The 12,894-nt window shown below is 32.2% G+C and overlaps 1 protein-coding gene across 2 annotated transcripts in view; it reads right to left on the minus strand.

The window, feature by feature from the left end:
• Positions 1 to 679: 679 nt before the first annotated feature.
• The window catches only part of SYCP1 (synaptonemal complex protein 1), a 151,927-nt gene continuing 139,712 nt past the window's right edge, over positions 680 to 12,894 (minus strand). For both annotated transcript variants that reach the window (XM_060142395.1, XM_060142394.1), the window contains 3 exons: positions 8,720 to 8,863; positions 926 to 1,015; positions 680 to 817 (listed from right to left, as the gene is read on the minus strand). In XM_060142395.1, coding sequence (XP_059998378.1) covers positions 680 to 817; positions 926 to 1,015; positions 8,720 to 8,863 — 372 coding nt within the window. The remainder of the gene's footprint in view (positions 818 to 925; positions 1,016 to 8,719; positions 8,864 to 12,894) is intronic.

The following is a 12,894-nucleotide window of genomic DNA, read 5'->3' on the forward strand; positions in this document are numbered from 1 at the left end:
TAAGCTCTAGAAGAAAAGAGGGCTTATTTTTGTTTCATTCATTCTTATATTCCCAGTATCTAGAACTGTGCTTAATTCTTAGCAGATATTCAATAAATATTTGCCGAATGAATGTTGAATAAATGAAGTATTTTAGGTAGTCATACTGGTGGAGGCTTTTTTCCCACAACTTAAAGCCATTTGTCAATTTTATAAATAGATAAATCAAAGCTGCTTCAGAACCGTGAAACTTAACTGCCCTCAAGATTTTAAAAATAAATAATATTAGCAAAATTATAATAATTAGCTGTTCAGATGACCTCACAGAATCAATGAGAAGTATTTGCATCTAAAATACTTTAATAGTAAAGAATAAATAGTAAATCTCAGTGTTCCTAGTGTTCAACGGACAACTTTACAGGTGTGAAAACTTAGCCAAAACAGCTTTCACGAATACAAGAAAAGGTAAAACCAAAATATAATCATCTAATTATCTGAATAGAATTACAAGTTTTTAAGTAACATGTGGTTATCTCCCATTTAGGCCAAAATATTAAAATATAAAGAAACAAATTATTTATGAAAATATCAAAAAAGTCTCAATTTCAGAAAATGTTTGGCTCTGTAGAAAATAAGAATAAAAAAATTAACTATAAATTTGCTGTTATTTAGGCTCCTTAATCACACTGATTTTCTGAAATTAAACAAATAGCTTTCCTGCTTCCTTTAGTTTTTGTTTCCTATCCATTTTAGCAATTATAGCCCAAGGGTCCTCCTGCATTTTCCTCATAGCTCCAAGATTCCGCGTACATCCAGTGGTTGTTAGAGATGAAGGAGTCTGAATAGGAAATAAATAAAATCATAATATGTTTAACTAAAAAAAAAAAAAAAAAGAATTAAATCCAGCTTTTGAAATTTGCTTTCTGAAATAAAATTTTAAAACTACCTTTTTTGGTGTTCTGACACAAAATTGAGAAATTGGTGGATTTTTCTTCTTGTATAGTTTTTTCAATGTCTCTTCCTCTGAAACCATGCTCTTAAAGAGAAATATAGAAATATAATTTGGAGGCTGTCACCATTAATATTATATTATTAAATTTTTGTCTACATCCCACATATGAGAAGGAGATGGAGGAGTACAAGGAGGGAGAATAAAAGAGGAGAGAGGGGAAAGGAAAAAAATAAAAAAGACTGAAGAAAGAAGACAATGACAAAATAAATCTTCAATCTGTCAAACAAGGACCTAGATTTTGATTCTATTAGCTATATACCTAAAAGGTTATGTGGAATACAAGATGTGTATGAATAGTGTTTTTCTACTGATTTCTATTTCTGTTTCAGAGTCTTCATACTATGACTTTCCCCACCCCTTCTCCCAACCTACTTATTTAAATACACTTAGGCCTTATAATAAGCATTCATAATCCTATAAAAATTATAAATGTTGTCAATTATCAATTTATGAATATTTTCCCAAATAATAATAGCTAACACTTATTCAGTATTTCTTTATGTCAGGCACTACTTTAAGCACTTTGCATATTTTAATTAGTTTTAATCCTCACAACATTTGTATGACACACAAATACTATTATTATCCCCATTTTAAAGGTGAAGAACTGAGACACACAAATATTAAGTAACTTGCCCAAGACTATACAGCTAGTAAGAGGTGGAGCCAGGATTCAAATCCAGGTAGGCTGGCTCCAGAATCCATTTCCTTAATGAATATGCTACATAAATTTAGTCAGGTAAGCAATCAGTTCACATTATCTTTTCCTGCTCATTAAAGTCACACTTAACACAAATTTCAGAAGCTTCATGGATGAAAATATTCAGCCATTTTCATGAATTCTAAGATTTCAGCAGAATTCACTTAGTCACAAAGAGCTGACCTTTCAGATACACTCAAATCAGTATGCACCAACTGACCAACTTAGAAAAGATAAATTATCTTAAAAATCATATCGTAAACTATCATTAAAATTTTGCTTACTGTATGGTAACTGTATGTTCACTAATGGCTGCCTATATAAAAAGAATAAATTAACCTAATTTAAAACAACAAAAACTTGTCTGTCCTTATAACTCTGTTGCATTCATCTTTTATGTGCTTATTGGGCACTTGTATATCTCCTTTGGAGAAATGTCTGGTCAAGTCCTTTGCCCATTTTTCAACTGGCTTGTTTTTTGTCATTGAGTTACGGGAGTTCCTTATGTATTCTGGATATTAATCTCTTGTCAGATATATGATTTGCAAATATTTTCTCCCAATCTTTAACCTTTTCACTTTCTTAATAGAGTCCTTTGATGCATTTAAGTCCTTAATTTTGATGAAGTCCAATTTACCTATTTTTTTCTCTTTTTTGCCTGTGCTTTGGTGTCATGATATCCATGAAGTCCTTGCCATTCAATGTCATGAAGATTTTCCCAATGTTCTTCTAAGAGTTTCATAGTTTTAGTCCTTACGATTAGGTCTTTGATTCATTCTGAGTCAGTTTTTGTATATGGTGTAAGGTAAGAGTCCAACTTCATTTTCTTGCATGTGGACATCCAGTTTTCCTAGTACCATTTGTTGAAAAAACTGTCCTTTCCCCACTGAATGATCTTGGCACTCTTGTCAAAACTCAACTGATTATATATGTGAAGATTTATTTCTGGGCTCTGTTTTTTATTACATCGGTGTATATATTTGTCTTTATGCCGGTACTATACTATTTCAATTACTAGCTTTGTAATAAGTTTCAAAGTCAAGAACTGTGAGTCCTCCAATGTTGTCTTTCTTTTTCAAGATTGCTTTAGCTATCTGGGGCCCCTTGCAAATCTGTATAAATGTATCGAATTTTCCATTTCTGCCAAAAAAGCTGTTGGAAATTTAATAGGGAACATGTTAAATATGTACACTGCTTTTGGTAGTATTGACATCTTAACAATGTTAAGTCTTCCTATCCATGAACACAGAATTATTTTTCTTTATTTTTAAGTCTTTCAGCAATGTTTTGTAATTTTCAGTGTATGAGTATTTTACTTTCTTGGCTAGATTTGTTCTTAAGTATTTAATTCTTTTTAATGGTATAGTAAATAAAATTGTTTTCTTAATTTCCTTTTTGGATTATTCATTGTTGGTGTATAGAAACATAACTGATTTTCATATGTTGATCTTATACCTTTCAACATTGCTGAATTTATCTATTAGGTCTAGAAGCTTTCTTGTTTAGGCTTTGTGATTTTCCATGTATAGATAAGATCATGTCACCTGCAAATTAGAGGCAGTTTTACCTCTTTTTTACATTTGCATGCCTTTTGTTTTTTGTATTTGTCTAATAGTTAAAAGCCATGGCTAGAACTTCCAGTACAATGCTGACTAACATTGGTGAAAGTGGGCATCCTTGTCTTATTCTTAATCTTAGGGGGAAAGCTTTCAGTCTTTCACCATTAAGTATGATGTTAGCTTTGGTTTTCATTCATACCCTTTATCATGTTGAGGAATTTTCCCTCTGTCCTAGCTTTATGAATTTTTATAATGTCAATTGAGACGATCATTTGCAATATTTTTTCCTTTGTTCTATTAATGTGGTGTATTATATTGATTTTCTTATATTGAACCACTCTGGCATTTCTTGGATAAGTCTCATTAGTCATGGTAAATGATCCATTTACTATGCTGCTGGATTTGATTTGCTAATATTTTGTTGAGGATTTTTGCATCTACGTTCAGAAAGAATAATGGTCTACAATTTTCCTTCCTTGTGATGTCTTCATCTGGCTTTGGTATCAAGGTAATGCTGGCCTTATTGAATGAGTTACAAAGTGTTCTCCCTTCAATTTTCTGGAAGACTTTGAGAAGGATTGGTGTTAAGTCTTTAAATATTTGGTAGAATCCATCGATAAAGCTATCTGGTCGAGGACTTTTCTTTGTTGGGAGTTTTGGATTACTAACTCAGCTCTGATAAGGTTTTCTGTTTCTTCTTGAGCAGATTTAAGTAATTTGTGTATTTCAAGAAGTTTTTCTATTTGTATATTTCTTCTAGGTTAGCTAATTTGTTGGCATATAATTATTCACAGTATTATCTATCTCTAAAATGTTGGTAATAACATCTCCAATTATATTTCTGACTTTAGGTATTTGCTTTTGTCAGTCTAGCTAAAGGTTTGTCAATTTAATTGATCTTTTCAAAGAAACAAATTTTGGCTTCATTGATTTTCTGCTGTTTCCTTTTCTCTAATTTGTTTATCTCCACTCTAACCTTATTATTTCCTTCCTCTGTCAGCTTTGGGTTTAGTTGGATCTTCTTTTTCTAGTTCCTTAAGGTATAAAGTTAGTTTATTGATTTCTTTCTTTTTCAATGTAGAAATTTACAGCTATTACATTTCCCTTAGAGCACTGTTTTTTCTGTCTTACGTAAGTTTTGGTGTATTGTGTTTTTCATTTTCATACATCTCTAAGTCAAATTTCCCTTGTGATTTCTTCTCTGATCCATTGGTTGGTTAGAAGTGTGTTAATTTCCACAAGTTTGTGAATTTTCTAATTTTCCTTCTCTTATTGATTCCTAACTTCATCTCTTTGCATTAGCTTTACTTCATATATTTTAAGGGTTTGTTATTAGATGTGTAAATGATTAAAACTCTCATAACTTCCCACTGTATTGAATCTTTTATTAATATATAATGTCCTTATTTGTTTCTTGTACTTTTTGATTTAAAGTCTATTTTGTCAGATATTAGTATAGCCATCCCACCTCCTTTTTGGTTACTATTTGCACATCTTTTTCCATCCTTTCACATTTAACCAATTTAAAGCTAACATGAGTCTCTTTTTGTTTACGAGAGTGTATAATCTGTTTACATTTAAGTAACTACTGATAAGGAGAGACTAACTTTTGCCTTTTTTGATATTCATTTTCTATATGCTTTATAGGTGTTTTGTTTGTTTGTTTTTGGTCACTCATTTCCTCCATTACTCTCTTCTTTTGTGTTTAGGTGACTTTTTTGGTAGTAAAATGTTTTGATTCCCTTCCCATTTTCTTTTGTGTGTATTCTATAGATCATTTTTGTGTTTACCATGGGGATTACATTTAATGACCAAACATTATAGTAACCTAATTTGAATTTATACCAACTTCACTTCAATAGCCTACACAAACTGCTCTTATACAGCTCCATTCTCCTTCTGTTACTGATGTCAAAAATTACATCTTTATATATTGTGTGACCAACAACATAGGTTAATTAAGCATTTGTCTTTTAAATTATGTAGAGGATAAAAAGTGAAGTTAGAAACCAAAATTACAATCATTTCAGCTTTTATAATTTCCAATGTATTTAACTTTATCAGAGATCTTTTCTTTGTCTAGCATACTTTCATTTCAACCTGAACAACTCCCTTCAGCATTTCTTGAAGAGAAGGTCTAGTGACAACTCCCTCAGCTTTTGTTTATCTGGGAATGTCTTAATTTCACTACATTTTTGAAGGACAGTTTTGCTAGATAGCAAATGCTTAGCTGACAATGTTTGTCTTTCAGCACTTTGAATATGTAAACCTACTGACTTCTGGTTCCAAGGTTTCTAATGAGAAATCAGCTGATAATCTTATTGAGGGTAACATATATGATGAGTTGATTCTCTCTTGCTGCTTTCAAGATTCTCTCTGTCTTTTGAATTAACTTATGTTTATCAGGTGGGGAAGGATGGAGGGAAGGGATAGTTAGGGAGTTTCCTATTGACATGTACATACTGCTATACTTAAAAAGGATAACCAACAAGAACCTACTGTATAGCACAGGGGAACAAATATATTATGTATTAAAAAAAAGATTCTCTCTGTCTTTCAACAGTTTGATTATAATGTGTTTTGATGTGAGTCTATTTGAATCTATCCACTTAGAATTCATTGAGGTTCTTGGATTTGTAGATTCATTTACTTCATCAAAATCTGAAAAGTTTTCAGCCATTTCTTCAAACATTCTTTCTTCCTCTTTCTCTCTTCTCTTTCTGGGACTCCCACAATTCATATATTGATTTTTTGATGGTGTCCCACAAGTTTCTGAGGCTCTGTTCACTTTTCTTCATTCCTTTTTTTCTGTGCTTATACTCAATAGTTTATTGTCCTATCTTCAAGTTTACCAATTCTTTCTTTTGCTTACTTATATCTGCTTTTGAATCCCTCTAATACACTTTTCATTTCAATTACTGTACTGTCAATTCCAAGATTTCTTCTTGGTTCCTTTTATAATTTCTATCTCTTTATTGCTATTCTCATTTTATTCATACATTTTTCTGTTTTTGTCTATGTCTTCCTTTAGCTCTTTGAACATCTTTAAGATGGTTGTTTTTAAAGTCTTTGTCTAGTAAGTCCAATATCTGAGCTTCCTCTGGACATTTTCTGTTGATTTGTTTTGTTCCTTTGATAGGCTATACTTCCCTTTTCTTCATATGCCTTGTGATTTTGTTGTTGTTGTTGTTGAAAACTAGCCACTTTAATCTTATAATTTGATACATCTGCAAATCAGATTCTTCCCCTTCCCCAGGGTTTACTGTTTATTTATTTAGATTTGTTTTGCTTTTTGTTTTACTATTAAAAGTGTCTCTGTGCATTGGATAAGCCTGTGGTGAAAATTTGAGATCTTCCTGGTTTTTTTTCTGAGCCTGTGTCTTTCCCTGGGCATGGCTTTCTAAATGCCCTGTAAATGTGATTGATTTTGAATGTTCTAATGCTTGAACATCTGGCTCTCCAAAGAGGGAAAAAAAGAGAGAGATAAAAGTGCAGTTTGTTCTTCTGGAAGACAAATCTTCTGGAAGACACTTCAGCCAGTGAGGTTCGAAACAATGGCAGCCAGACTCTGTACCTGTACCTCAGTGATCAGAATCAGCAGTCAGAACACTGAACCTTGATCTTTGGAGGACAAGGTCCTTATTGTTCACCCTGGTTCCAGCAAGACATAAGCATGGCCCTACCACATGGTTATAGGTTGAGTGATAGGTAGCCATTACCACTTTTAAGGCTGAAATTGACCAAAATTAACCATAACTTACCAGCCAAGTTTCCCTCTGGAAGTTGTAAGCATTCAAATAGTCTTTAGAGTTCCAAAATAAATTACTTCAGACAGTTTCTACCAGTACCATTGTTGTCTAGGTGGAGAAATGGGTTCCTGGCACTTCCTACTCCACTATCTTCTCTAAGGTCATTCTAGACAATACATTTTTAAATCCTACTTTTTATAATAATTTGAATGTTCACCAAAATTTAAATGCAACAGCTAAGAAAATTACAAAAATAACTAACTTCAAGTGATAATTATAACAAATAAAGCCCACTATGAAATATCTTTAGACTAGTTTAAACTGTAAAAAATAAAATAAAAATAAATAAAATACTGTAGTATGTTACTGTGTTACAAAGTTGTGATGCTCCTTTTAAAAATGAAATGAAATCATGAATCATTCTGAATCTCAGATAAACTAAGAAACTAGCCTAAATTCACACTACTAGAAAAACAGTATGAATTCTAGTCCTGGAATATCTAATTCCATAGCTCATGCTCTTTCTAATAATTCTCATTACATTCTTTTAATATCTGGACTTCAGTTTGAATTGGCAGTTATTATGTACAATGACATACATAGGCTATGGAGCTAGACTGTTGGTGTTCAAATTTTGGCTCCATGCCTTACTAGTTATGTGACCTTAGGCAATGTAACAGTGTGACTCAGTTTCCTCATCTGTAAAATGAGAATAACAACCCTGTCTCTCCTTCTAAAGCATGAGATTGTTTCAAGAAATAACTGAAGTAATCTGTGTAAAGTCTTTACAATAGTGCCTGGTTCACATTTTAATCATTAAAATGCTAATCATTATCTACAAAACAAAGAGATACTAGAGTAGGGATTTTCTATAAGTTAACTTCAATAATTACAATTTTAAGACTTCAGCTACTCATTATTCCAGAATAAATGAAAGTAGAGGATCCTAAAACAGTATAAAAGCTTGAAGGATCTCATAGCTATGAGTTGGAATAATGAAACAAATGACTTTAGCTGGAATTTTGTAATTAAGAATCTTTGGTAAATTGCTCCATTTCGTGTAATAAGGTTTATCTGATTTTAAATCAAATGAGTATAAGTTTAATTATTCTCAATAAATCATTATTATGCCTTAAGAAAATACTGATATGTGTTAATATACTCATAGTAGGGAGTAACTGATGATACAAACTGCTAGGGGAACTATCCTCCTTAAACATGTCATCTTTAACACATTAACCCATTAAGAATCATAGAAATGTAATAGTTTTCAACCAATACCTTGATATAAATTTCAACAAATAAGTGGTATAAAATAAAAGAACATGTATAATATGCAAAATCAAGAGGGGTCTTGAATAACAAATTTGGCTGCAGCAAGATTAAAGATATTCACCTAGCCTTTCTTTAAAAAAAAAAAAAGGAAAAGAAATAACACTCTTCTGGAAAACAAGAGGGTTAGTCCTCTCATATGACAACTATGTTATATCAAGTATTTCAAAATGTCATTGTTTTCTGAAGTTTATGGCGATTTTTTTAACCCTAATTTCTTTAAAATGCTGCAAAAGTAGAGGGTTCTGTGTTATAGTAGAGTTCTACTTTTTTTCAGTATTGCAATATAGATACTATGCATATATATTATACATATACATCAAGAAATAATATAGAAATATAATAATGTAAACAAATAATAAATGCTGATTATTTGTAATAAGTTTACCAAAAGATCAGTAGTTTCTGAACTATCTGAATTAATATCAAAATCGAAGACCATTTTTCTCTTTTTACTACTTTCTTCAGTGGGTACATTCTTGTTTTCTCTTTGCTGAATTTTTAGTTTCGTTGGTGTCTTCACAGTATATGCCTATTCAAAAAGAAAAACAATACGTTATCCCATCAAATAAAACATATATTACTAATAAACGCAAGTTGAGGTTTTAGCAATCAATAATAACTCTCCATTATTATTGACATGTATATGAAGTAGAAATTTTGGATAAGAATTTAATTCAGAAGTTTTTGAAAAAAATCATGGGGGAGAGAGAAGGAGAAAGAGAGGGAGGGGCAGAGAAAGAGAGAGAAAAGAGGCACTCCAGCTTCAGCAGTCAACAATCTTAAGAGAGACTTTAATTTTTCTAACAATGATTAAGGCCCAAGACCTGAAATCTTTTCTCACTCCATAGAAATACTTACTGATTTATTTGACAAAAAGTTTGCTTATGTTTTGTTGACACAGTAATTCCATTAGTCAATGTTTAGTATTCCATATTACCCTGTAATATGTAATATGTAAGTTTTATAATTTTTAAAAAGTATCTTTAAAAAGTAAGGGCACTGATATCAGCAAAAATGGCAGAATAAGGAGCTCCAAAAATATGCTCTTCCACAAAGCAACAAAAATGCTGATAAAGGTGGTCAGAATCAGCTTGTTTAGAACTATGGAAATTAACAAAAAGCTTGCAACAACCTGGAGAGTTTTTTGTTGTTGTTAATGGCTGAACTTCTGTAAGAAGAGCAAAATTAGCAGTATCTTAACTTTTCCTCATCTCATCCCCTGCTCTCTAGCTCTGTGGTACCCTTAAAAAGTAAGAGCCCACATTCCTGGTCCAGCCTGGCAGCCACTGGACACAGCAAAACAGAACTGGGAGCTCTTTCAAAGTTTTATTCCCAAAAAGTTGTCATTATTTGACCTGCCTAGTGGTTCTCTGGATGATTTCATTTACAGGACTGTTGGTATTTGATCCAACTCAGAGCTCACTCAGTTAAAAAAAAAAACAAACTTTCTCCTTGATGTGTGTAGGGTAGGGAATAATATTTGTCAAAAACAATTAAAGACAAGTGTTTTAACTTTGCAGCTCCCTGAGGCAATGATTAACAGTTGGGTGAATGACAGACTAACCAAAAACCTTAAAAGGACAGCTAGGAAATAAGATGTCCATAAGGGGCTTTGAAAAACTCTGAAATATTCCTGGAAGTACAGAAAGCCATGCTCACAGACAGGGCTGTAAGCACAGGAAAGACATGAGAAGGCCCTAAGCTCTTACCTGTGGCTCATCTTGAAGGTCTGCAAAAGCAGAAACTGAAGGCTAAGGCAGAGTTTTCTACTGTCTGGCTGAGTGTTGAAAGCATGCCTTAACATTAACTTAATAGTCCTTTGGCAAAGATTGTGAAATTTATTGATCCAGGTATTTAAGGAAATCTCTATTAAAACATTAGCTGAACATTAAGCTAACCAGTAGAGACTTTAGTGGCACTCAAAGAATACAAACTTTACAGAATTAATTTAGAAAAATCACTAAACAAACAATAAAAACTATGACAAGCAGAAACAACAAACCTTGAGGAGAAGGGAGAATCTGATTTCCAGATTTGTCACTTACATTATTTTTAATGTTCAGATTTCAAGAGAAAATTATAAGCTGTGCAAGTAAGAAATAATGGCCCATACATGTGTGAGGAAGCAATCAACAGAAACTATCCCTAAGGAAACCTAGTTATTGGACTTCCTAGACAAAGACTTTAAACCAACTATTTTAAACATGTTCAAAGTGAACATATTATAGTAATCTTATAGTCTTATTATAGTAAGAGATAAGAAAAACCATGTCCAAAGAACTAAAGGAAAGTATAAAGACAACGTCAAACCAAATGGAACATCAATAGATGGATAGAAATTATTTTTAAAAGCACCAAATAGAAATTCTGGAGTTGAAAAGTACAATAACTGAAATGAAAAATCACTAAAGAGGCTCAACCTCAGATTTGAGCAGGTGGAGGAAAGAATCCATGAACCTGAAGATAGTTCAACTGATATTATCCAATCTGAGTAACAGAAAGAAGAAAAAAGAAAAATGAAAAGAGCCTCAGAGACTTGTGGGGCACCATCAACCATACCAACATACACATAATGGGAATGAGAGTGGAGGGAATTCCCTGGTGGTCCAATGGTTAGGACTCTGTGCTTCCAGTGCAAGTGGCCTGGGTTCAATCCCTGGTTGGGGAACTAACATCCTGCAAGCCACATGGCACAGCCCCCCAAAAAATAAATATAAAAATAAACAAAGAATGAGAGCAGAGAGAGAAAGGGCAGAAATAATATTTGAAAAAATGACTGAAAACCTCCAATTTGATGTAAACATTAATCTATACATCCAAGAGGCTCAACAAGCTCCAAGGAAGATAAAATCAAAGAGATCCACACCTAGACACATCATAACCAAAATGTCAAAAAACAAAGAGAAACTTGAAAGTAGCAAGAGACAAGGGACTCACCATATACAAGGTATCTTCAATAATATTAATGGCTGGTTTCTCATGAGAAACCAGGGAGTCCATAAAAGATTGACATATCCAAATGCTAAAAGGAACCATTAGCAAATAATTCTATATCCAGCAAAACTGTCCTTCAAAAATGAAGGAGAAATTAAGATATTCCTAGATAAACAAAAATTGAGAGAATTTGTCACAAGCAGACCTTCCCCACAAGAAATACTAAAGGCAGTCCTTCAGGCTGAAATGAAAGAACACAAGACTCAAATTCATATGAAGAAATAAAGAGCACCAGAAAAGGACACTGCATAGGTAATCATAAAAGATAGTATAAATATATTTTTGTTTGTAACTCTGTTTTTCCTATCTGATTTTAGACACAGATATATAAAGCAATAATACTGTATCGATGGGCTTAAAATGTATAAATATGTGACTTATGTGACAATGATAGCACAAAAGAGAAAGAGAGAACAAAGATATATTAGGGCAAAGTTTTTATATACCATTGAAATTACACTGACATTAATTCAAACTAAATTTAAGTTAAGGTGTTAACTGTACTTTTCAGCTAATCACTAAGAAAATTTATTCCAAAAGTATAGTAAAAACCAAAAGGATTAAAGTGGTATACTAGGTAATACCTATTTATCACAAAATAAGACAGTAATGGAAAGGTACAGGAATAAAAAGACATAAGACATATAGAAAACAAAGAACAAAATGGTGGACCTAAGTTCTACATTATTAGTAATTACATTAAATGTAAGTCGATTAAACATTCCAATCAAAATGCAGAGATTGTCCGAATGAATGATGGAAAAAATCATGATCCAACTATATGATGTCCACAAAAGACACAATTTAGATTCCATAACATGAATAGGTTGGCAGTAAAAGGGTGATAAAAGATATACCATGCAAATAGTAAACAAAAAGAGCTAATATAATATAAAATATACTTAAAAAAAAGATTAGTAGTGACAAAAGGAACTTTTTATAAAGGTAAAAGAATCAATCCATCAAGAAAAGATAATTGGTATGAAGTATACATGCAGCTAACAATATAGCCCCCAACACATGAACCAAAAACTGGGAAAATTAGATTATTCAACAGTAATAGTAGGAGACTTCCATACCCCCACTTTCAATAATGAAAAGAACAACCAGACATAAGATCAGCAAGGAAATATAATACTTGAACAACACTATAAACCAGCTAGATGGATACTTAGCAGAATCACAAATTTGGAAATACAATGCATTCCTAAATAACCAATGGATCAAAAAATAAATCACAAGGGAAATTAGAAAGTACTTTGAGATAATGAAAAGGAAAATACAACAGACTTATGGGATACAGTGAAATCAGTGCTTAGAGAGAATTTTATAGCTATAAATGTCTACATTAAAAATTATGATGAAGACATGACAATTAAATACAGTATGGTACCCTGAGTTGGATCCTGGAAGAGAAAGAGGACATTAACGGAAAAACTGTGAAATCCAAATCAAGTCTGAAGTCTAGTTAATAGTAATGTACCAATGAATGATTCTTAGTTTTGACAAATGTACATGGTAATGTAAGATGTTAACAATGGTGAAAACTGTGTGAGGAATATAAAG

Source organism: Lagenorhynchus albirostris, chromosome 2 (assembly GCF_949774975.1).
Source record: "Lagenorhynchus albirostris chromosome 2, mLagAlb1.1, whole genome shotgun sequence".
NCBI lineage: Eukaryota > Metazoa > Chordata > Mammalia > Artiodactyla > Delphinidae > Lagenorhynchus > Lagenorhynchus albirostris.